Below are 25,833 nucleotides of genomic sequence, written 5' to 3'. Positions count from 1 at the left end.
AGCTTAGAATTAATATACCTAATTTTACTTCTTTGAGATCATGTTTATTTAATGTCACAAAATTGTAATCGCTGTTTAACAAGGAGACAATAATGGGATGTCAGATGTCTTCTGCGTAAGTGGGATTGGGTACAGAGATTTATGATACACCTTCTGTGACAAAAAAAAAAATGTTCCCAAGTCCACTCGGAATTTCCAGAGTTAGTGAAATGGTGGTACCAGCCTTAGCAAAAATTCAAAAGAAGCCCTGAAGTATATATAAAAAAAACACCTGGGCATAGGTCTTCAAACAGTTTAATATCAAGAAGGAACGCAAGAGTATTCAATTGTGATCCAGCCTCTCTGAATACTGCTGAATTTTTCACATGCATTTCACAGGATGCTCTCTTGGCTTCTTTGAGGAAGAAGGTCTTTCTGCTTTCTTGTTCCCATTGACTCTGTCAAGGAAGTTCTGAAGGATGATTTTATCTGTGCAAACAATTGAAAGAATGTATTGTGAAGCCTGAATAGCCAGACAAGAGACATTCAAAAAATTATTTCATATTAGAACAGGAGCGGGTGGGTCATTGCTCGTGGGAATTCTCTCTGCAAACCTTTGAACCAACACAAGGGTTGTACTGAAGGAGGATTACCAGGTCACAAATGAGACGAACAACCTCTTCTGGGCTGGCTCAGTGGTAAAGCATCCACTTTGCATGCAGAAAGTTTTCCAGGTTACATTCCCAGCACGTCCAATTAAAAGTATACTGGGTAGATTATTTTCTGCGTAGTATTATTTATTTATTTGCAAGATTTACATCCCGCATTTCTGCCCTTACAAGGGCAACCAAGGCTGTCAGTCAGAGGAGATAATTCTGATCTTGACAGACCAATGATCAGATTCAGCAGAGAGCAGTTTCAGGTCCTTCTGATTCTTGCTGGCCTTCAAACGTACTCTGTCTATTGCCCTACTCTTTTTGGATCCTGTTGCTCATTGCTAGCTTGCGCTTACTAATGAGTAAAGCAAGAAGTCTACTTTCTCCAGCAGGTGCAAGTGTTGAAAAAGGGGTGAGGAAGGACACATCTTTTTAAAATCTGTCTTTGAGGTTGAAACAGAGGTTGTGTTAGCGAAAAAACCAAGCTGGAGTTCACAAATTAAACCACCTCTTTTCCTTCCAGTGTGCCCCGAATCCAAATTGCACCTGTGTGCATGCACAATTTACCCAGCGCAGACTGATGGAGATCCACAGTCCATGTCATGCCTGTTTTAAGTTTTATAGTTTTGAATGCCTGTGTAAAAATGGTCGTATTTCTCCTCACTTACCTGGATTAGGAGCTCTTTCGACATATGCCTTAACTTCTTCTGGGTCTAGAGAATTCAAAACTGTTATAATATCATTATGCTCTTTCCCAAAATCTTTTTGGTATGTGGTTGTTTGTTTAGTTTTTTCTTGGTTCCAGATATTAGCAAACGACACTGAAGGAACTGGGAAGAAAAACCAGAAAGACACACTCTAAACAGCTATGAAATAATGAAACCAGGAATGGTCTTTCCTGTATCCTAAGCCACAGATTCTTCTGCTCTGGCTTTCGAATCCTGAGCTTTGTCCTAGCTGATGAAGGGGATTTCTGAGATTGTCGCCTATACTGAAGAAGCCACAATAGTGATAGGAATAATTCTAATTAACCATTTTCCTGTCTCTCAGTAGCTGAAGCCAAACCAAATATGACCTTGGAGATCTATGATTAGGATCTCCCACAGTGTCTTAAATGGCTAAAAACATTGTGGAGGAGTCCATTTTGGTTCAGGACCATGGTACAGGGGAGGGGTTTTGTTTTTGTTTTTTTAAAATCCCACTCACCATTTTTCCTATCCAATCTCCTCCATCCTGATATGCCTTTTCATCCACGTGATTATACAGGTGCTCATATGGTAGCTGTACATTTCCCCCTGTGGGGCAAATAACAGCTCCATGGATTTGGCGTGTGTGTGACTGAAATTAAGAAATTACCTTTAGTGACCCTGATGATCTGGGCCCTACATATCTGAAGCATTTCATCTCTTGTGAAAAACCCATGCACGCACATAGGTCAGCCCACTGGTTTCCTGCTAACCCAGTCCTTCTTCATATTATATCTGGCTGGTTTGGGGCAGAAGGCAAGCTTCTCAGGCCACTGCCCTACGGTGGAATAACTTCCCTGCTGCGTTATGCCATATTCCTTCCCTCCTAGCTTTCCAGAAAGTACATAAAACCTGGCTATTCTGGAAGGCTTTGTGCTAAGGTTATCGCCAGGCAAATGAGTCTGTAATCTTGTTAAAACAAAGGGGTGGCAGATGATGAAGTTCTGACATGGGTGAACTCATTTGTACCTTTTAGCACCAATTTTTATTCTTGCAATATTATTTTTACGTATTTTGTTATTAGGAGCCCTGATTCTATTGGAAGAGAAGGATATAAACATTTTAGTGATGAGCCATATAACCCTCGACTACATAACGGCTCACCAGAGGAAGGGATCCCCCATCCCCAGTGCTCATTTCCCACTACCACTCCTGTGGCCAGTGGGAGAAAAATAATCTAAAAAATTGCTGTTGGGTGGTGGTGTGATACCACTTCCAGGACAAACTCAGAAGTGATGTCACACCTCCCTAGAAATTGCTAAATGCAATGGTAAAACCATAGAGCTTCTGGCAGTTCCTAGACCAGACTGAAGTTACTTCCAGGTTTCCCCCAGAAGTGACATCACACTGTCATCTGAAACCCCCCCCCTGGTCTGTCCACTGGAGTCACGCTGGTTACCAGGCTATGCCTGACAATACTAACCCACCTACACAAGACACTGTGCCATGGTTTGTTTTTTTTAAAAAAAATTGTTTCAGACACTTGGTGCTCTTCTGCTATGCCAAGCAAACTTACATTCACGCAGCTTTTAAAAATATCTGATTAAAAAAAAGTATGGCTATATCTTCTCCAAAAGAAATGATTTCTAGCTTGTGAAATTTTTGGTAACTTAAAAAACATTAGTTCTTTGCTGCTTTTTTTAAAAAACAAGGAGAGATATTTGCACCAGTACTGGAGAGGGGTTGTGCATGGCCTTCATTTAGGCTTCCCCTTGGAAAGGCTATCTGACTCTACTCCTTAAACAAGGGAGAAGACATTTTGTTTCTGCTGCTGAATGTAGGGTTCCCTATTTCTATGTGGCACATGGAGATCTCCCACTATTTCTATGGCTCTCCAGATGACCAAGATCAGTTCCTCTGGAGAAAAGGGCTGCTTTAGAGGGCATTATACCCTCTATGGCATTATACCTTCCTGAGGTCCCTCCCCTCCCAGGCTCCACCCCCAAAATCTCCAGGTATTTCCCAAACCACAGCTGGCAACCCTGTGGATCAGGGCTAGTTTTATAGCACTTAGGGGAAAACTGGACTTTTAAAATTGTCTGAAATGGTTGGGTTGGGGAAGTTCACAAGATAAACAGCAGCTCACAGATGAGTGGGTCTTTTATTTCTTTATATATTTATATCCTGCTATGAGAACTGTATGGCTTACAACATCGGCTTCCTCTCCTCCATTTTATCCTCCCAACAACCAGGAAAGGAAGGCTAAGCTGAGAGAAACAGTGACTGGCCTGAGGTCCTCCAGTGAGTTTCCACGGCAAGTAGGGATTTGAACCTGGGTCTCACGGATCCTAGTCAAGCACTATGCCACTACACCACACTGATTAATTCCTCTAATTCTTGATTTATTTAAAATATTTCTATCTTCTCTTTTCAACAAGGTCAGGACAACTCACAGCAAAGAATGAAACAGGCTACCTCAACAACACAAGAAGCTATAAAAGAGTACCTCCCCGTAGTCACATTATTAAACTTTAAAAGAAGAAATACATACTCTACCTTCCACTCAACTACCAACATTAAAACCATCAGAGAAGCCCACTGAGAGAACCATGTTTTTGCAGGGCTTTCCTAAAAACCAGGAGGCTGTAAATTTGTTGAATAGACTCAGGTAGGCTGTTCCAATCGGACAGAGCAGAACAAGAAAATTCAAAGTTTTGGTTCAAACCTAGAGAGCACCCAAGATAATGGTATGGTCAAGTAAGGATCACTGAGCTGACCTCAGCATATGCACAGGTTTGGATCCGGTTTCATCTTGTTCTCCCTTATCCTCTTAAAGTTTCATCTTCTCACAATATTCTACTGTTTTTACAAGCCAAAGCTGTATTCTTACCAACGCCTCTCACTGGAATACGGCGATTTGCATTACATCCATATTTCCAAGTAAAGTCCTTTAAGTCAGGGACCTGGGCTTGCGGCCGGTAATGGCGCCTGAACTCAGTATCTGGAGGCTGTGGGGCTAAGGTTTTCCAGTCTGGTGGAGCAGGAGCAGCAGAGTCTTTTGGAGCACCTGGAATGGTCCAACAGTAATACCATGGTAAAGATATGAAACCATTTCTTCCTCTGTTGTGGAACAGAGAAAAAGCCAAGAGAAAAGCCAATTGCAGAATGCCATTTGGTCTATCCTTGGCATGGGAACCTGGTTCACTGGTAGAACAATTGCTTTGAGTGCAGAAGGCCCAAAGTTCAATCCTCAACATCTTTAGTTTAGAAAGGATCATGTAAAACACCTCCATCTGCAACACTAGAGAGCCACTACCAGCCAGAGTATTCAATACTGACTTCAACAGGCCAGTGGTCTGACTCAGTATAAGACAGCTTCATATGTTCATTGAAGAACTTTCCTTACAGTCATAAACCAGGAATGTAGTTAAGAGCATGAAATCAAATACAGATCCTAAAGCACTGGCAATTTGCTTGAAGAGCATGTAGTCTCTCAGACAGATGAAATGAAGGTAGTCAGCCATGTTGGTCTGAAGCAGGAGAACAAACTTAGAGTCCAGTGGCACCTTTAAGACCAACAAAGGTTTATTCAAGGTATGAGCTTTTGTGTGCATGAAAGCTCATACCTTGAATAAACCTTTGTTGGTCTTAAAAGTGCCACTGGACTCTAAATCTGTTCAGATGAAATGAAGGACAACTGTCAGATGAGACCAACAAGACTAGTCAAGTGAGGCCCTATTCCCAGCACCAACTTGGCATTCTGAACAACTGCTTTCCCAATACATTATTAAACAAATGGAATAAAACAAAAGTCAAGAACTAGATGAGGCATCCTGGGTTGGTGACCAGCAGGTTAATCCATCTGGCCAAGCATAGGAGCCCTTAGAACCTTTCATGGTAGTGTGGTAACAAGTGGAGTTACAAGCTGGCTAGGATGGCATCACTATGTTCTGAATCAGCACAGATCTATTTGGCACACATCTGCAACATGCCAGTTTTATGGTATGCAAATGAGAGACACAGAGGGAGACAGACAAGGAATATGTAAATGAGGCCGATTATAAGATTGTTTCTCACATATTTAGTCTAAATCCTTTCTGGAAAGGGCCACGTGAGGAACTTCATGGGAATGTTCTTCTGCTGAGAACAGCTATGTCAGTGTTCATTGCCTGAAACACACTGTTGAAGTCATTATGAGGAAAATGGAATCATTTACCCCAGCTTCCCTGACAGCCAGTATTGGGCCTGTTCCTACCAAGAAACTAGAAGGCTTCAAAAGGTTGTGTGTTGGTGTTCACAAAGGTGGACCTGTCCTTTCCCCAGCAGTGTCTGGTGGCCCCCCCATCCAAGCTGATGCTGAGGGTCAGGGATCCTCTGGGAGAAAATGCCACACAGCAGAGAAACTTCAGCCGAAGATAATTACTCCTCTTCCAGGAGTATGGTCGCCAACCTCCAGGTGGGGTCTGGAGATCTCCTGGAATTAGAACTGACCTCTAGACAACAGACCCATCCCCCTGCAGAAAATAGCTGCTTTGGAGGGTGGACTCTATGTCATTTCTCCATTTGGGTCCCTCCCCAGGGTCCACCCTCAGAATCTCCAGGTATTTCCCAACCCAGAGTTAGCAACCCTATCCAGGAGCAGCTTGGTGGAACAAGCTGTCATCTAGTGCCAGGCATTTCTTCCCAATTTCTCCTTCTCACTGCAGCCCCCTAGTCAGGATGCAAGATGTCTCTCTCTGGGAATCTGACGTGAGGTAGCAGATATGCTGCCCCCTTGGAGTACATCTGTGCCTCTATTAGTTTCCCATTACAGTAGTTCTGTACTTAGGAAGGAGGAAGAGGAAAGGAAGTATAGAACTGAAGCTGAATATTGTCTTCCTTGGGACAAAATAGGCTAGGAGTGTGTAGGGGGGGAAGTCTCTGCCTGAAACACAACTCTACCACTCTCAGTTACCTCAATACGGTCTAGTGTTTATCACAGTGATCTTTTAAAAGAAGAGAGGGAAATGAAAGCCCTCACCTGGTTGTATCCCTAAATAATCTCCAGTGTATACCGTTCGGTACTGCTTTTTTATGGTTTCTTCAACATCTTGTACAGTAATAGGTTTTGTCCAAGGCGATATGCTGTCAGTAGGTAATGGGGCTTCTTCTCGGGGCACCTTCCAAATCAAGAAACGCTATCAACACAGGGAGAGAAAGTTCAAACAAGAGAAATAAGTTGGTTTGTGTCAGTATAGCACATTTTTAGCCTGTCCTTCCTTTAAGGAGGTCGAGGTGACACACACGTCTCTCCCCTCCTCCCCAAAAGCCTGTGAGGTACACATCAACCCATGGAGTTGCCTACGACTGAATCAGACCCTTGGTCCGTCATAGTCAGTACTGTCTACCCAGACTGACAGTGGCTGCCAGGAACTCAGGAAAAGGTCTTTCACATCACCTACTGCCAGATCCTTTAAACAGAGATGCTGAGGATTAACCTGGGACCATCTGCATATGTTCTACCACTCAGCCATGGCCCCTCCCCAATTACTAGGTTAGACTCTGAGAGACTGACTCACCCTAAACTCTCTGTAAAACATTCATGGCTGAGTGGAACCTATATCCAATATCTAATAACTATAATCTATATAACCTATATCTAATAACAATATCCAATAACTAGTCCAATATCTAGGAACATGGATACCGTCTCCCGATTCCTGCTGTTAATTTTTAACCATGATTTCAGCAATATCCACCTATCCGCAGTTCCTCACCACAGAGACTGCATTTTTATCTTTTGAGCAGCTGGCACAGGGTGTTGCTTCCTATCTTGTAAAGCTGATTTTCTACTGTACTTCCCATTTTGGTGGGCCTCCCTTGTCTTCTTTGGGAGTTTTGATAAACAAATAGTACAGCTGCCTGTGAACAAACCACGTATTACGGCCTTTTTCTTGTTTTGAACTTTTAAATAAAATCTGTGAATTCAAGAGGGAGAGGCACGTATTCATTAAAAAAAAAAAGTGAAACACAGTACTCTGCCATTGAGATAAAAAGCCAGACATTAAAGAACTGCAGCAAGAGAGCTGGTGTGTGGATATGCCTTAAGTTTTCTTACATGTGCATATTTAGTGCATTCTATTTATTTATTTGTAGCATTTTTAGCCACTTTTCTCCTCTCCCAGGATTCAAGGTAGATCACAGGGTTTAATAAAAACAATAAAACATTAAGCAACATCTTTACAATACAGAGACCAACTTAGACCCCCTAGAAGAATTTGACCATAACTAATCAATTAAAATGCCTAAGCGTTTATTAAAAGGGCAATTTGAAAGCCTCTGAAAAGTAACAGACTGGCACTTTTCCTGTCAGATTCAGGACAGTCATTCCTCCACAAAGTAGGAGCTGCTAAAGAAAATGCTCTGGCACGGGCCCTTCACCTACCTGGAAGAAGGTACTCTCTTTCAACAGGCTCTGATGTAGGCATTTTAATGGTACCATCTTGTAGACAGGTAATACCTGCCTGGGGTGGTCATGGGGTTGTCAGCCTCCAGGTGGGGCCTGGAGATCTCCTGCTATTACAATTGCTCTCCAGACTACAGAGATCTGGTCCCCTAGAGAAAATGGCAACTTCGGAGGGTGGACTCCATGGCACTGGACCCTGCTGATGCCCCTTGCCTCCTCAGACCCCGCCCTCCCCAGGCTCCACCCCAAAAATCTCCAGGTATTTCCCAGCCCAGGGCTGGCAACCCGAGGTGGCCGAGGCAGATGGCAGTGGAACGCAGAAGGGGTTCCAGGAGGTAGCAACAGGGAACAGTGACTGCCACAGTTTTCCTACACTGCTTCGTTTAAAACTAAGTATGTATACACAGACAATATGTCTAAAATGGCACTGCAGTGAAAATAGTGGCAGCAGCAGTGATACCTAAAAATGTCATACAGAAATAGCAAACTATGAACTATTTCTGGAACAAAAATGGGGGGTGGGACCCATAGAACTACAGACCAGAGCCCAGGGCTGTGACTCTTCTGTTCCCAGAACTCCAAATCTGAATTCATACCACATACATTGCCAATCCAAATTCTACAGAGGCTGCAGTCCTATGCAGTGTTCCCTCTAAGCTGAGTTAGTGTGAGCTAGCTCACAGTTTTTTAGCCTCTGGCTCACACATTTTTGTCTTAGCTCAGGAAGGATGACTCCAGAGCACACTAATTTATGCAGCATCCAACTCACTTGCTCACAACTTTAATGCCAGTAGCTCACAAAGTAGAATTTTTGCTCACAAGACTCCACAGCTTAGAGGGAGCATTTCCTATGTACTCCTCAGTAGGCGTAAATCTCACTGGATTCTCTGAAGCTTACATACAAGACCAGAATGTTTCTTGCTCCTAGATCTCTGTTCCTTAACATACTGTGTGAGGAGAAGTTCCATAACTGAACGGCCAAAATGCTTTGCATCCAAAACCCAAACAAAAATATTAGCATTACTGAAATGCCATTCCTGCGGAAATATGAATGAGCGATAGCAACTACATTCCTTACTTCAGAAGGCTGAGGATTGTGTCTTCTAACTCCAGATGCAGACCCACTCCTTATAGGTTCTGCCTTGGAATAAGGCTTCCAATAGAACTCATCTTGGTAGGTATTTCTTCCAGTTGGTTCATTCACTTGAAGGGGAATGACATGTCCTGTCCCTGCTCGGGCACTATGTGAAACAATTGAGATAATAATAAAATGCAAGAGCAGTGGCCATCTTTGAACCAGTTTGACTGCAGATCTCGCTTAACCTATTCTGTTCATTTTAAGTAAAGTCTGTGCAAATACAGTATCATTTAAAAAATCTCCTCAGTGCAGTGCTCCTCAGCACTATGGCAGCTACCAGTATGTTCTGGTGCTCACTTTTTGCTCCCCCAAAGTAAAGAGCCAGCCCTGGCTTTCTTATGCTTCCTTGCAACGGAAAGTTCTTCAGAAGATCCTTGGTGACACATCATATCTTTATGTCTTCATGGAGCACCCATCGTAGGAGGATGCTTGGATCTGAACCTCTCCACATTTTGTGACTGGCCCCAGTCCCCATGGCAGCCATTTTGTGGTAGTGCCCACTATCTGTTTTCAAAATTCCAATAGTACCCACAGGCTCAACAAGCGAAGGAGGAGGAGGAGACTGGATTTATAACCCACCCTTCACTCGGAGTCTCAGAGCGGCTTACAAACTCCCTTCCCTTTCCCTCCCCACAACAGACACCCTGTGAGGTAGGTGGGGCTGAAATAGCTCTTTTAAGAACTGCCCTTTCAAGGACAGCTCTTGTCAGAACTATGGTTTACCCAAGGTCATCCAGCAGCTGCAAGTGGAGGAGTGGGGAATCAAACCCGGTTCTCCCAGATTAGAGTCGCACACTTAACCACTACACCAAACTGGCTCTCACACCAAACTGGCAAGTGGAGGGGGGGCTTGTTCATTTAAATAGACTGGAAAGTGACATCAGATAGAAGAAGAGATAGGTGATTATGATATCACCCTAGTAAGTCCTACTGCTGCTATACAAGGAGCCCAAAGACCATGTATGACACACGTCCCACAACAGAGATTTTTTCCCAAAATTACTCTGACAGAAAGACAGGATCACAGTAAGTTCTACACATTCTCAGTTTTCTGGAATGCCTTGACATGAATGGAGACAGCAGCAGATAGGAAAACTTCCTTCAATCATTCTGCAAGGAAAGGATTAGAAAGAACAAATGCAGAACAGGAGGAAACTGGAAGGGAAGAGCATAGTCAGAGAGAGATGTTTGAGTCAGAGTCTGCCAAGCAGCTTGAAGAACTCAGGGTGTTGTGCTGAAAGACTCAATTAAAAAATTCTTGTGGTGTTCCCCCAGACTGTCCTATTCCGTCGGTCCCCATCCTTTTTGAGCCTGAGGGCACCTTTGGAACTCTGACAGACGTTGACAGGCACAACAACCACAAAATGGCTGCTGCAGGAGGCAGAGCCAGCTACAAAATGTCAGAAAGTGATAACTCCAGAAGTAACTCTTCATCTTTTCAGGCAGAAGTTCTGCTAAATATGATGTTATTTTAAAATATTTGCTTGCATATACAGTCACACAGTGAAGATCCTTGTGCTGTGATGGTAGCTGCAGCTAATCAGATCTCCACCAGCCAATTAGAAGCCCTGCTGGGCAAATGCCCCGCTGGTCTCACCTGTTTTCTAAAAACACTTGGTGGGCTTGGAAAGGTGTTGGTGGGTGCCCCATGTTGAGGACCCGTACATACCCTATCCTATGTTCTCAGAGAATCAGTAGAAATGATTCCCAATTCTTCATCAAAGACCAAACCATTACTGAGGGATGTGGAAGGTCAGACAACTGGCAGCTTTTGCTTACCTGGGAACCCCCCACACCCATGAACAGAATGGTGACTTCCACACTGGATTTCCGGCCTGGTTTTGATGTTAATGGAAAACTGTCGCCCCACCAGCACCACCCCCCGCTTCCACATAGTATTGTGGTGCTTTTATCCACCTTCTATCTTTTCCCCCTTTGCTGTGTTCTGTCCAAAACCTGCTTTCCTATGACCTTTCTAGAAAGCTCACACCAAAGCCAGCATAGCTGCCATGTGGAAAGGAAAGTCCAGATCTTTTCTGGTCCTGCCTACATGGTGCCATTTTCCCTGCTCCCAGTCCCCTGCAACAGTTGTTCCTCTACCCTCTACCCTCCAGGGGGTTCATTTTTTAAAAATGCAGAAATGAATACATTGCTACCATACAGTGAATTGTCAGTTACCAGATTTTTAAAAAATCCCTCTGGTATTGTGTGTGAGGGGTAGGTGGGTGGGATAAAATGAGTGTTACGGAGGGGTCTGGGACAGGGAAAATACAGGGAAACCCACCACTCGGAAGCCCTTTTGCTGCTGTACTTGATCAGCAGCCACTGCAGCTATGAGAAGAAAAGCCCTCTGATTTCCTTTGCCATATGGAAGTCCCCAATGTTACAAGCCAGCACCAGCCACAGCAAGTTCAGCACTGCAAAGGAATTCAAACCCCTGCCATTGCAGAAGGCTTAATGTCAGTTTGGTGTAGACGTCAAGGAGAAATGCCTTATGAAAACAAACAAATTAAAGCAGAGCACTAATTAGGGATGGCCCGTTACTGGAGGAGGGAGGGAAGGCAGCTTGGTATATAGCCTGATCTCATCAGATCTCAGAAGCTCAGCAGGGACAGTCCTTGGAAGGGAGACCGGCAAGGAAGGGTCTGCAGAGGAAGGCCGTGGCAAACCACCTCTGCTTCTCTCACTTGCCTTGAAAGCCCCTTGCTGGCATTGCCATAAGTCGGTTGTGACTTGATGGCAAATGCATACGTAATTACTGGAGGTGAGATGAAACACTGGTCCTTGAGCCATCTGCAGTGGCATGTTACATAGACAAAAACTGGTGCAGACATCTGCTTTAATTACTGTGTGGCAGGGAGACGTTTACAAGATGTGGCCTGTTTGCCAAATGTCCCGTTGGCACAGAACTGACACAGGAAAATATCTGAAGACAAAGAATTGCCCTGGGATGTAGTGCTTAGAGTGTTGGACTAGGATCTGGGTTTGGATCACCACTCTACCATGGAAGTTTGCTTGGTGACATTGAGCCAATCACACTCTCCCAGCCTAACTTACCTCACAGGGATGTTGTGAAGATAAAATGGAGGAGGAGAGGAGAACAATGTAAGCTGCTTTGGGACCCCATTAGGAAAAAAGGTGGGGTATATATGAAGTTGATGATGATGATGAATCATATTATAGAAGAGAATATGATCTCTATTTGCAGTGGGTTACCAGCTGAATTGTTTAATATTACTGCCATATGACAATCATATCATGCTACCAGCTGAATTGTTTAATATTACTGCCATATGACAATCATATATAATTTCCAGAGTTGAGTATTAGTCTCTGCAAGCAACTAACAGGGCAACTGTCAGAGACAGATACCAGGACTGATTTTCTGGTCGATCAATGGGGATATGTAGGCAAACAGAAGAGGCACTGTATTGTTCTCAGTCTGAACAGACTTTGATGTTATCCCACAATAAAACCATATCAAACACTCAAAAGCCCCAGTTGTGCTTCATACAACTAGGGCATTGTGAAGGGGGTGTTGTGACTTACGATGCCAGTAAATGAAATATAATTTATTTATTCATGTTGCCTTACCAGTCTGCATTGAGTTCTGTTGCTGGATTAAAGACAAAATCGTGTTTCGTTGTCGACTCATAGGGATCCCACTTTATTTTACCTACTAAAAACAGGAGCTGTAAGTGCTATGATTCTAAATACTTCCTAGCATTGTTCCTTTCACTGTGGAATGAAAAAAATGATAGTTGAGCCATTCCCCCCCCCAATTATACAAAGTTACTAAAAGTTAATTATAGTCCCTTACAGCCTCGCAGTTTCAGAGATCATCTTGTTCTGCATTTTGTTCTCTCTTCCTCTCAGAACCAGCCAACTGACACAAATAGAACTTCTGCACAGCAACATTCAGGATATGTGCTGATTGTTTAAAGGGACAGTGGTCAAGCAACTCCCATACTCTTTAGGAAAGAGCAAAAGCCCTTTCACATGAGTAGTACCCTATTATTCACATGAAACATGTTTTCAGCCATCAGGGATTATACTACAATTCCTGTGACTGAGTTCCAATGAATTGCGAGAATATTGAAAAGACTTCCTCATTCATACTAAAACAATCCCAAAACACTCAAACTGAATCTTGTCAATCAACCAGATTTTAAAGTTCTTAATTTTGACAATCATGCTCATAAACAGTATGCAGACTATAGAATCAGTATGACAGAGACTTGTGGCACCTTAAAGACTAATCAATTTACTGTGGCATAAGATCTTATAAGCATACCCCTCTTTGTCAGATGCATTAACTTTTATGTACCACACAATGGCTCCCTCTAAGTTGTGGAGTCTTGCGAGAAAAAATTCTACTTTGTGAGCTACTGCCATTAAAGTTGTGCATGAGTGATTTGGCTACTGAATAAATTAGTTTGCTCTGAGGCCATCCTTCCTGAGCTAAGACAAAAATGTGTGAGCTGGAGGCTAAAAAACTGTGAACTAGCTCACACTAACTCAGCTTAGAGGGAACACTGGTGCCACAAGACTCTTTGTCCCATTAGCTGCACCAGGCTACTGCAGAGAATTAACAAACAGCTGCCACATAGAAATAATACTTAGAATGTTTTTTAAAAGTCCTTAACTTGTACTAGCATAACATGGCTAACCCTTTATTTTTCTGTATCTTCTCCACAAGAGATGTGTAAGCAGGAAAAACAGAAGCCTCAGATTAGTATTATAGCCTTCCATGGTCAGAAATCCAACAGCTGCAACTTTTCCAGGTGTTGAAATACAGGGGAAAGTGTGTGTCTTCCAGACAGCAGCTGCCAAAGACACCAGAAATCTGGTCCCAAAAGGCAAATGGATACTTCATTGAGTTACACTGGCCATGTAAAGAACATCATATGTGCTGCTTTCAGACCAATATATTGGGGTTTCGGAGAGACCCAACACCCGGGGATTTCAAATTCTGATAACCTGCAGTTCTAAATACAACCATATGATGGCCTCAGACACCTTAAATGTGTGATGAGGGGGAGATGAGAAAGAGGTGGCTTGTGGGGAGAGGTTCAAGCGAGGTCTAATTTCTGCTCAGCCTCGAAGAAAAAAAATGCTGTTATTAATTAACCCTCGTCTCCATTAATTTTCTAGAGCAGTTGGCAACACTGAATCTGACCGAAAAACAGCAACTTTTTCTGATTTTTGTTTGTGTGCAAGTCCACACCATTGTAAACAAAATCCTTACTGCCAAACTCCCCAGTTATGTTTAACGTAAACCTCCCGTCCCGTTCTGCTCTCATTTCATCCCACGCCAATTCAGCAACCAGACCACCCCCCCGCCGCCGCCGCTGGCGGCAAAGGCCAGCAGCTTCACGGTGGCCAAAGCGCATGCTTCCTTCCATTGAGCTTGCCCCCGAAGGCCGTTCTAGCCCGGGCGGGGCGTCTTGTTCTGTAGGCGCGAATAAATTCCTCACCACCAGGCGGCGGTGCCGCTCGAGCCGATCTGGGTCTCCAAAGGGAGGCGCGGGGAACGGGAACTGCTGCGGTCCCCTTGATGGGGGGCAGGAGAGTGCCCTCCGACGGCTCCATACAGGCCGCCGCTGCAGTTGCTCCTCAGACCCGGACAGAAATCGCTCTCCCACTCGCGTTGCTGTACCTCCGGGAGGAAGAGTAAGGGAGTAAAAGCGGGCAGGAGGCAGCGTTGCTGGGAAGTGAGAGGCGTAATGGGCACTGCTCCTGCCTGCCTGGTTGCCCCGGTGTCAGGGTTGTATTATGACCCAGCTGGTTAGTGTGGATTTCACGGCGGAGGGTGGCTTTGTTTTGTAGGAGTGACCCGAGCAAAAAGGGGCCGTCGTTAGCCGTGCCCTCTGCCATTTCCCAGAGGCGTAAACCGTGTTAGTCTGTTGCTGCAAAAATAGTAAAAAGCCCAGTAGCACCTTTAAGACTAACAAACTTGATTGTAGCATAAGCTTTCGAGAAACGCAGCTCTCTTCGTCGGATGCATCTGACAAGGAGAGCTGCGTTTCTCGAAAGCTTATGCTACAATCAAGTTTGTTAGTCTTAAAGGTGTTACTGGGCTTTTTACTATACTTCAGATCCAGGAGAAGCCACCTTTAATCCCAAATTGCAACGTAGGGGGCACGTTTCAAAACAATGTTTAAAACTGGGGTTTGGTGGTACGTCCTGCTTTGGTTTTCTGTGGGACTCAAAACCGGTTATTAGGGTTGCCAACCTCCAGGTAGAGCCTGAGATTACAGTTCATCTCCAGACCTAAGTGCATCTGGAGGAAATGGCGGTTTGAGAGCGTGGAACAGATGAGTCTGCATCCCTGGCTGAGCCCCTTCCCCAAACTCCGCCCTCCAGGGGCACTGCTCCCATATCCCCTGGAATTTCCCAAGCAGAAGTTAAAAACCATAAGTGGGGTGGGGAGGGAGGGACCCACAATACTGCAAATCCTGAGCATGTCCTGGATCCACCGGCCTGGCTCGTTTGAGTGTTACAGGCTGCAAGTCAGAAGCTGTGAGCCCTTTGGCTTGTACCTTTGGGCCATGCATAGGCCAGATACCTGCAGAAGAGAATGAATGGAAGCTCAGCCCAGATCTCTTATAGCTCTGATATGTTCCCAGGACTTCCATCCCTGTCGAGCTAAAGAAATAGGACTCAGTGTATTGAATTTGGCTTCCCTCCCTCTTTGAGAGTCAGTGAAGCCCATCAACTAAAGGAGCATGGACTCTGATTCAAATTCTGACTCTGCCATGCTCATGTGTGGCCCTGCATTATTATCCCAGTTTGGTGTGTAAAAAGTTGTGGATGTACTACATGTACCATATGGGCCACCTTTTTTTTAAGGATCATACTTAAAAAGCGACCTATGAATGGGCAAGATCTGCTTGAAAACATGGTGCTTCTCACAGTTGTACTCATCAGGCTTTTCTAGGGCAGGGTTGGCTAGATGTCAGCTCCGTTTGGGTGGCATGGAGGAAACAGGCATTGTCATGGCTTCAGGGAGCTAAGACTCTTCATGGAGCTAGGATTGGTTGTAGTTCCCTATATGGTTTGGTCAGTGAGGAGAATACTCTACCCCTTCTCAGCCCAAGAATTACATAGTGATAAGACACACAGATGGAATGTATTTAAGTCTCCAAATGTGGCAGAAAATTCAAAACATATTCTTGCATTGGATGTCGGCTGATTGTTGGAATGTAGCTCTGGCAGATGCTTTGAAATTCTATCTCCATTTCCTTTGAGTGACAACATTCCAAAAGACTAAAAGAAGGCTGGCACTCATGTTTGACCTCCGCGTACCCCTCCACTGCATCATAATCACATAAGCATGCAAAAGAACGACTGCGAGGCTTTTTTCATTCATTCTGGCAAACAAGTTGTTTTTCCTCTGCCAAGCTGCTCCTCCTTGATGGGATAGTTCTTATAGTGGGAGATGGGGGCAATTTAGGCTGGTGCTGGTCACTGCTATAGGAGGAGCATGTATTCCTTCCTGTGTTCCCAATCCAGTATTGGCACCTCTTTATTACAAGGGCCTTTGTAGAGGACATGTCTCCTTTCCTCCTGACTTGTGGACAAACTGCCTGTTTCCCATTGTCATTTTGCTTGAGGTGCTTCGTTGACTAGGACACGTTTCGATAATCTCAGTTGCAAATTGTCCTGTATAGCACAGCCTCAAATTTGAAATGACAAACCACAGGAGATTTGGATCTTAGTTCAGATAAAGTAGATGTTGTCTGTTTACCTCCCAAAGCATTTGTGTTGCTTTGTTCCAGGGACGTCTCAATAGCAGCCTTACAGCACACAATCGTGTCTGAATCTTTTACTCTCGAACAGGGGTGGCCAAACTGTGACTCGGGAGCCGCATGTGGCTCTTTCACACATATTCTGTGGCTCCCAGCAGGATGGCTGCGGAAGCTAAGTATTATTAGCAAACAAATGTCATTGGACAAATATATATTATCAATAATCTGCTTTTACTGCTTTTGTTATTAAATTTGGCAGTCTCATTTCATGTTAATAAAAAGCAAATGTGCATATTTCCCAGTAAAAACCTGTAAAATTTGTTCATGCCTTGCAGCTCTCAAACATCTGATGTTTATTCTATGTGGCTCTTACGTTGAGCAAGTTTGGCCACCCCTGCTCTAGAACTCTCCAGAAGTGGTCAAATATTAGACTTTAACTAGCAATGTTTGGTTATTTTTTTAAGAACGAGTGGCATCTAAGGACACAGAAATGAAAGTATGCTACAAATATGCTGTGACACACGGCATGCCAAGAATTTAAGTAATATTCCAATTGAGCTGATTTCACTGCTGTTAATTGCTCTCTGTTAAGCAGAAATACTCTTTAGTTTTAAAGGACCAGCTCCAGCAGCACTGTGAGGTGTTGGGAATCTTTCTTTGTGTCTGTGTGTCTCCATGTTGTAGTCATTTATAAGTTGAACTGATACACATATTAATGGCAGAATTCAATTTCAATCCACACAATATTTGCTATCCTAAACGGAGTGTTCTTTAATGCTTTTTTAAAAGACACTTTCAGCAGAAAGGCAACATTTTGAATCTTAACATTTCTGTTTTTACAGCACTTCCTATTTTTATCTAGTCTTTTCTGCCTCAGCATGTTTAGATTTTGGCTCCCCAGGGAGGGCAGAAAGGGAGAGAGAAATTTTACTTAAGAACATAAGAGCCCTACTGGACCAGACCAGTAGTCCATCTAGTCCAGCATCCTGTTTCACACAATGGCCAGCCAGTTCCTCTAGAGGGCTAACAACAGGACATAGAGGCCAAGACCTTCCCCTGATGTGGTCTTCTGGCGCTTGGATTCAGAGATTTAGTGCCTCTGAAAGTGGAGGCTCTCCTTCAGTCACCACGGCTAGTAGCCACTGATAGACCTATCCACCATGAATTTTATCTAAACCCCTTTAAAGCTGTCTATTCCTGTGGCCATCACCCTCTGGCAGTGAATTCCACATTGTAATGACTCTGGGTAAAGAAGTATTTCCTTTTTGTCTGTCTTGAATCTACTACCCATGAGCTTCATTGAATGCCCTCAAGTTCTAGTACTTCTGTATACTCTCACAGCAGCCCCCATAAACTTCTTCATTGAACCTTGTCAGAGTACAGCTGCTACATTCCTTAGCAGTTCCCCCCTCTTTGTATCTGTTGTCTCCTACCACATCCTCCATGGTACTTTGTAGTAATGGAATATAGTAGTGGAGTGTCTCATTCTGGGCAGTCAGTCAGAAAGACTTATTATTGTTGGATTAATCCCTTGGAAGAGGTGACTCACAGACAGTTCTTGCAGTATTTCACTGCACCATGGTAAAACATGTTTTTATAGGGACATAATGTATCAGCCTGCTTCCTAGTGAACAAGTTGTACAGTGTACTTTGTTACAGAACAGATCCCGCTGGTTAGTACATTTGCCCTGCATAGCAATAGGACAATGTCAGGGCCCTTCCTCCCTACATTAGTGAGTGCAACAATCTATGCATTCATCATCATGTGGCTAGAAATTAATCTGTTATTTAAATTTAGCTTTTGGTGTCAGAGTTTGCCAAAATATGCAGTAATTGTCCAACACCATACACACACACGCAGTATCTGCAGTTTGATGTGTAAGAGAGCTCTCAAGAGAACTGAGGAATTGATGCCTCTGTACCAGAAAGACTCTTCACCCACCTTCTGTCCTCTGCACAGCATCAGACTTTACTGTAAATAGAATGACTTTTGTACCTGCACCCCAGTGGGATCTTTTGAGTGGGTTTGGCTTAAGAACGTAAGAGCCCTGCTGGAGCAGACCAGTGAAATGGGTGGGGGCGGGTGGGGACATCTTCTCTGGTAGCACAGGATCTGGCTTACTTTGAGCTCCTCCTCCTCCTCCAAGTAACAGGCCCTTGATGGGTTTGTCAAGGTGAGAGATCATCAGAGGTGGTTTTGCCACGGCCTGCCTCCACTTTGTGGCCCTGGGATTATTTGGTGGTCTCCCATCCAAATACGGACCAGAGCCAGCCCTGCTTAAGCTTCCAAGATCTGATAAGATCAGGCTAGCACAAGCTACCCAGGTCAGGGAACTGGATAAATACTATAATTTGGGATGGCGTCCATGGCTCTTTAACAGAATATCTCCACACTCCTGCAGGGTAGCCTTGTTATTCTGTTGCAGCAAAGCCAAAAATGAGTCATGCAAGTCCATAAAGGAATAACACATTTTGGTGTAGCATGAGCTTTTGTGTGCCTCGCCATAGAATATAACTGTTCTGCTTCCATCACACTGGTTTGGAATTTTCAACATTATTTCTACTTTATGTGCAGGAAATCAGTTCTACCAGGTAAGTTTCAGTTTAAAATCTGATGGTGTTCAAGCCTAACTGGCTCCTCATCTTAGCACTTTGCCTCCCCTCCCCCATTAATGCACAGAACTGAACCACAGGTGCCTTATGACTGCCACTGCGAGCTAGCTTCCTCTTGCTATCCAATTATCTTCACAGTCTTAACCGCATTCAGGCTTGATTAGCACTTAGTTGTTCTAAGAAGAGGAGAAGAAATCTTTGCTTTAAAAACTGATATTTAATTTTAGAGATAACATGTTTTAGAGACATCACACACTCTACTTCTTGGATCCAAGAGATCGTTTACGCATGCCTATGGCACATCGAGTGAGATTTTACTCCCCACCCCTTTGAACTGCAGTTCCTGTGGCTCACCCCACCCAAACCATATCATAAACCAGCAGCACGGAGAACTGTCTTGCAAACACACTTCCTTAGGCATGTGGAGATAGTTGTGCAGAACTTCATACGGCTGTTGTCTGCTGCTGTTTTGAAAGCTATTTCGCCTCTGTTATTTGAATAGACTGTTGACTATTGCTTGAAGCATGACAGCTGTGTTACGCAAATTGCCTTATTCACGACAGTTGGCAACTAAATTTAACGTGAGTCCTGGCCAAAGTTTACGGAGGTCGTGTCTGAACGCAGAGTTCCAGTGATGGAGACCAGATGGGTGTTTTTCCAAAACAAATTCTTTTACTGAGCAAGATCAAAATCACATACACACACAATAATCAGTCTCACATTCGCATACACTCAAGTTCCTTTAGAATTACAGAAAGATATCAAAAATAGTTTCTCATTTATTTGGAGGTAGGTAGGACAATCTGGTTATACTCGCCTAGGGGTTTTAACTAAATCACACTTGCTAGAACCAGCCAGCAAGCATGGACCTCTATGGCTGCAGTCCAAGAGATCTTAAAGTAGACAAAGGGATTGTTGAATAGAAAGCTGGACCTTAGGGGTAGTAAAGAAGATAGAGGTCATGGAGAAGGGAGGTGGCTAGCAAAGACCTATCGTTTGGCCTTTACTTTTATAGTGGAATCTCCAGGTGGGTGGTACCTTGCCAAACTGTAATGCCACCTACTTACAAGTCCATCCCATGACCTCCCTCATTGGTGCATGTAGAAAGGGGCAGGTATTCTATGGATTGGGCCAATATTTGAAACTCTATACTCTATCTCATGGAACACCATCTGGCCAGGTGTGAAGTCTCGGCTTCCCGTGTCCTCCTTGATGTGCAGATGAATCTTGGCTTTTACCAGGCATACAAGGTACCATCAACAGGAAACGGCGATTCAGATGCAGATCAGGTTCGTGTTCTGCGTGACATCTAGTCTTTTCAGTAATGGGGGAATTTCTCCTTCTTGGTTGTTGCCTCTGCTCACAATGGCTAACATGTGCTTCTCCTTCCCATAAGGCTTTGAGCTGAATGTGTGCAAGCTACATTAACATGAAATGCAGGCAAGTGTTCCCTATGTGAAATCTCTCACAGTAGGTGATGCAAACAGCTTCCTCTCTGCCTATGGTATACAGGTGTGTGCACAGTCCATGTGTTGCATGTGTAAGGAGATATAAAACCATTAGTCCATTTCTCAACAGCTGGCTGTACACTGAACACTTCTCTAGTAATTCCTGCTTTATGAATTGCATTAGCTCTTTAAGAATGAATCGTGGGACTTCTGGGGGGAAACAGTGACCTGAATAGGAGCATTCTTAAAGGCTCCAGACTTATCTTCTTGCCGGGTGCATTGCACCAGGGGAGGAGAGCTTATCTTTCTGTCCTCACCTCTCCCCCACTGGAGAGACTCAGCTGACAGGTGACACCAAGCGGGTCCGAAAATATCAAGCCCCAGCGGGTTCCGATACCACCAAAGACAATGGAGAAAGGTAGGCTTTCCGCCTTTAAGGTCAGCCCTTCCTTGCCTTCTTGTTTAACAATAATCGGGGAAGGGAATGAATTATGTTTCTCACCACCTAGCACTTTAGTATATACTACATGGCTACCTACACCACTGTCAATCCATGTAAAACAAACAAAAAATGCCATCTACATAAAATCTCCCTTTATTAATGTTTTACAAAGTATATATTACAAGGCACGGAAGAGGCTATTGTGTTTATATAAAGTGACTTTGCTAAGTACATTCAAATACATTTACATACTTAAAACATTCTAAATGCACTCACTGAATAGGGTCATGGGGGAAAATGAACACAATTGTTGCTGGATTCATTCGCTCCACTCATGCATTCCGCTTACCAGACAAGCAAGGCGAAAAGGTAGTTTTCAAAAACTTCTGTGCAGTAATAAGCTTCATAAAGTTATACCAAACATCTCCTTGAGATGTACAAGGCTAGTATTTCCATGTTATCATTTAGTTATACAAAAAAGGTGTTTGTATGGGGAAAGGTTAAAAAAAACCTCTCTGTAGAAACCTCTATTTCTGTACTTCATGTTACCTGTCCAGTTTGGAAGATGCAAGTACACTATAGAGTTTTAGTGTGGAACCTCTTAGGACATCTAGAGTTAGAATTCTTTAGACTCAAAGATCATTAATCTCAGAGTTATACTCTGCACTTAATGTGCTCCAAATCATGTTATTATCCCTTCTCTTTGGACATTCATTCCCAGATGCATGACACTTCTACATGCGCAGGGTGCCCCCCATCACCCCAATGAGTGCCAACTCTTCAAAGTCTAGTCATAGAAGGAAATGAGTCAGCTCTTGGGACAACAGAGCCTTTGCAAAGACAGTGATGTGCATGTTAGGGGCAATTTACTACTTCTAAAAATCCATACTATGTGTATTGTAGATACTACCACCAAGCAGTTAGGAAGAAAGGAGGCAAAGTGCCCAAGTACTACATACAACTCAAAAAAACCTTGGCATTTTCTAAGGCAGGGACATTGCTACCGTGGCTGTATCCCTGCCCACAATGCCACATCTCACACCATGCCAAATAAGGCTGAGTTACACAAGTTACACACTTCTCTGTCCGCTTTTACCATTGCTTCCAAACACAGTGGTACCATTAATCCCATAATAACAAGAGTGGGCAATTAGATAGCCTTGCTGTGGCACTGTTTACCCTGGATGACATGATGGCATCATGTAATGATGTGGTCAAGGTAACCAATAGGAGAACATAAAGCCAACTTTGATTTTAAAATACTTCCTCTTTCACCACCCCCAACTGAGCTCCTGAAATATAATTTTTTTCATATTGATAAAGGAGTGAAAAGAGGAGTTGCTAGAATAACAGTAAATGCTATTTGTTACCATGAGTTTTTTTTTTTTTTAAAGTACATTTAAGAGCGACCATGGTTAGGGTTGAAAAACAAGATCAGTACAAACTAGACAGTAGTACTGGTTGAATAAGGCATATGTTTGCAGAGGCATGATTTGCAGAATCAAGAGTTCAATGGCTTACTTATTGATCATCACTTCACAGAGAATGCAGGGGGGAAGGCAGACCACCAGACTGGGCATCTGCTGGCAGGAACTGGGATTTCTTGATGCAGACAACCAACCTAATTTTTCCCCCTTGGCGAAAGGAAGCACAGAACACTGATTTTTACAGGGGAGGGAAAGAAACACAGAAAACATTTAGTCAAACCCAGATCAGAATCTCATCCCATTCTGAATTCCAGTTCAAAAGATATTTCCAGGACTGGGAACAGCTACAAACTTAGGCAACAAACTAGTTTTTGAAGTACCATTTAAAAGTGATTGGGCCCAAACAGTCAGTTCTTTCAAGCCACCAGTGCCCACTGTTTAAAAGACTGCAGTAAGTTTAGCTTGTAATAAGTATTAGAACTGACTTCTTTAACATAAAGGCTATTAAAGGACTTCAAATTGTTTTTAAAGCCAGTTATCAGGCACAATAATAATCATTCTAGCAATGATAAAATTAACTGGTTACTGCTTGCCGTTTCAAGGATCTCTTTAAAACGTGGAAAATGGTATTTTAACCACTGTAATCATTTCTTTGGATCTATATGGAAGTGGAACAGCTTGTCTCAAGAAAGCTCTACCATGTACAAACAGTTTTTAATGCCGAGAGTGAACTCTGGAAGTGCCATTTCAAGTATCAGAGAAGATTTCTCCTCAAGCAAAGGAAATGGCTGCAATGCAAAAGCCTTCTATTTTAGGCAACACACAAAAGAGAACAAAATGTCCTTTTGATAACTCCTTGTGTTCCTTCAATAAGGATGGTTCCACCATTGTGTATCCCCTTCTTTATCCAATGTATCTTTTCCACTTATGCAAACCTGACCACTGTATTTGATCAGTCTTCAGGCTCCTGAATTGCTGAAACTGTCCAGACTGTGAATGGTGACTCCATGAAAGGTGACTGTGGTGTCAAGCTGCTGTTGAACACGTCATCTACTGAAGCTACAAGAAAACAGGATGAACAAACTTGACACAGGTTTCAGGAAATCCTAAGGCAAAAGTAGGGGTGGACTGGAAAGGCATGGAAAAGGCCCCCACCCCCTGACCTGCCCCCACTCCTCAACGGAGAGGAGAGGGAAGGAAGCAGCGGCTCCCAGCCACTTCACATGGGGTGACAGCTGCTTTCTCATGTCTGTCTCGCATGAGCGGAGGGGGTCTCCAGCTTGCTGAGATGGCAGCAGCGACTCCCAGCTGCCCCCTGTGACTGCCACTATGCCTGCAGAGGGTTGTCCCAGGATCAGGGTGGCATGGGGGGGGGAGCAGCTGCCTAGGCCTTCGGCCCACTGGGACTGTTCCAAGTGGCCTTAAATGGTCAATCCACCCCTAGCAGGAAGTGATGTATGCAAGACAGTCATCATTTGGGTATGAGCAACTACTGCTCTGGGGGAGGGAAAAGGCATGAAAATATTTCATGGTCTGCTTCAAAATGAAAACAGTTCCTTGGGAGATTAAGTGTGTAACTTGGCAACAAATCTTGAAAGTGTGCAGATGCAAGGAACACTGAAAAACACACTCTTCCTTGCAGGAACAGAAACTGAAATGATCTGGGAAGGTAGACCTACAGAGACAAAAGCTGTAGTTTCCTGAAACTGCAGGAAAGTGGTGTAGGGGGAGAAGATGGTATTATCCGAAGAAGTAAAAGGGAAAGTGTGAATGACTAAAAGCAACAATAGAAGGTAGGGTTTGTAAACTTATGCTGGGGCCATAAATTCAGGAGTGATGGCAGCAAGGATCAAGAGCAAGCTGAAAGCTGGATGCAAAAAAAGGCGATGAAACAAAAAAGGAAGTCTTTAAAGATTAAGTGACTTCCTAAATCCCAAAAATGCAAGAGGAAACAGCATTACATCCAAAAGCACACAAGTTAAATAATGAACACATGAAACTGTCTGATACTGAATCAGACTGTTGGTCCATGAAGTTCAGTATTGTCTACTCAGACTGTTAGTGGCTCGCTAGCATCTCAGGCTGAGGTTGTTCATATCACCTACCGCCAGTGTTCCCTCTAAGCTGAGTTAGTGTGAGCTAGTTCACAGATTTGTAGCCTTTGGCTCACTTATTTTTGTCTTAGCTCAGGAAGGATGGCTCCTGAGCAAGCTAATTTATGCAGCAGCCAAATCACTCACTCACAACTTTAATGCCAATAGCTCACAAAGTAGAATTTTTGCTCACAAGATTCCACAGCTTGGAGGGAGCATTGACTGCCTGGTCCTTTTCAACTGCAGATGCCGGGGATAGAACCAGGGACATTCCGCATGCCAAGCAGATGCTCTGCCACTAAGTCACAGCCCCTCCCTATCCTTTATGTCTTACTGTTTGCAGTTTTCTGTCTATCTAATTTTTCCTTTTATCAAACATTCTACAAAACTTAAGCCATGCTTGTCACAGATAAAACATCAACTTACTTCTGGAAGTAACACTGAACTTTCTGTCTGAAAAGCTGTTTGAACGTAGATTAGGTTCACTCATTTTATCCAGAAATCTTGTTATCATTTCCTTCTTCTCTGTATTGGTACTTGACAAGTTAAGAACTTTGCCTTTCACTGAGATGGTGTTTTTGCTGATCCCAAACCAATAAAAGAAATCAAATAAGGCATCAGATTTAAACTCATAGGAAAAGCTCAAGTTCTCTCCATTAACCAGATGTGTTCCTGAAGGAAAGAATTTCTTTACTGCATCTTGAAAATCAAACTGTAAAAAAAGAGGAATTAAGATATGTTTAAAATGTTGTTTATGAACAGAGAGCTTCCACTTCATCTAGTTACAAAGTGTAGTAAAGATTTAGGCCTCAGACTACTTATCAGTACTGTAGATTTATGGATTGAGAGACTAATACTCAGGGGTCTTTTAGTAGAAAAAGAGGTGCAGGACCTCATTAGCATAACTTATTAGCATATGCCACACCCCCTGACATCACCGGAAGTGTGTGTCAGCCCCTCTGACAGGCAGAAGCGCCTGGGATCCATTCCCCCCCCTTCCCTTTGCCTCCAAGTGGGGCAAAGGAAGGCGGGGGGATCTCAGGCGCTTCTGCCTGACAGAGGGGTCTGTCTGTGGCCTGTCTTGGTCTGTCTGTGGCAGGCATAACTCAAGAGAATAAAGTGGGGCATCTCAAAATGGACCGCTGGCTTAGATAT

The 25,833-nt window shown here is 43.6% G+C and overlaps 2 protein-coding genes across 4 annotated transcripts in view; both read right to left on the bottom strand.

The window, feature by feature from the left end:
- Positions 1-218: 218 nt before the first annotated feature.
- On the bottom strand, positions 219-14,655 carry TEX26 (testis expressed 26). 3 transcript variants are annotated; one of them, XM_015425591.1, is made up of 7 exons: positions 14,382-14,655; positions 12,499-12,583; positions 8,845-9,007; positions 6,342-6,498; positions 4,212-4,388; positions 1,304-1,465; positions 219-468 (listed from the first exon to the last, which is right to left on the bottom strand). In XM_015425591.1, the coding sequence occupies exons 1-7, from the start codon at positions 14,494-14,496 to the stop codon at positions 362-364; spliced, it is 966 nt and encodes a 321-aa protein (XP_015281077.1). In that variant the 5' UTR covers positions 14,497-14,655; the 3' UTR covers positions 219-361. The 3 variants fall into 3 exon arrangements, with proteins under 3 accessions (XP_015281077.1, XP_015281079.1, XP_015281078.1); XM_015425593.1 differs by having other exon boundaries at positions 6,342-6,480; XM_015425592.1 differs by having other exon boundaries at positions 12,499-12,580.
- Positions 14,656-21,295: 6,640 nt separating this feature from the next.
- Positions 21,296-25,833, bottom strand: part of MEDAG (mesenteric estrogen-dependent adipogenesis) — an 18,704-nt gene continuing 14,166 nt past the window's right edge. Inside the window, exons 4-5 of the mRNA XM_015425595.1 lie at positions 25,105-25,390; positions 21,296-23,644 (exon numbers count right to left, since the gene is read on the bottom strand). Of these exons, the coding sequence (XP_015281081.1) occupies positions 23,538-23,644; positions 25,105-25,390 (393 nt within the window). The 3' untranslated portion in view covers positions 21,296-23,537. The remainder of the gene's footprint in view (positions 23,645-25,104; positions 25,391-25,833) is intronic.

The sequence above is a fragment of the Gekko japonicus genome, unplaced genomic scaffold (assembly GCF_001447785.1).
Source record: "Gekko japonicus isolate JY-2015 unplaced genomic scaffold, Gekko_japonicus_V1.1 scaffold913, whole genome shotgun sequence".
Lineage (NCBI taxonomy): Eukaryota > Metazoa > Chordata > Lepidosauria > Squamata > Gekkonidae > Gekko > Gekko japonicus.
This window is presented reverse-complemented; position numbering and strand designations above follow the sequence as displayed.

Bases quoted from the DNA above. Each gene is read 5' to 3' on its own strand.
- TEX26 (XM_015425591.1), bottom strand. From the start codon at position 14,496: ATGGAGCCGTCGGAGGGCACTCTCCTGCCCCCCATCAAGGGGACCGCA. The intron at 12,584-14,381 runs GTGAGGAATTTA...TCCTGTTTTTAG, and splicing joins AGCGGCACCGCCGCCTGGTG to TAGGTAAAATAAAGTGGGAT. The intron at 469-1,303 runs GTAAGTGAGGAG...TTGTTTGCACAG, and splicing joins CGAAAGAGCTCCTAATCCAG to ATAAAATCATCCTTCAGAAC.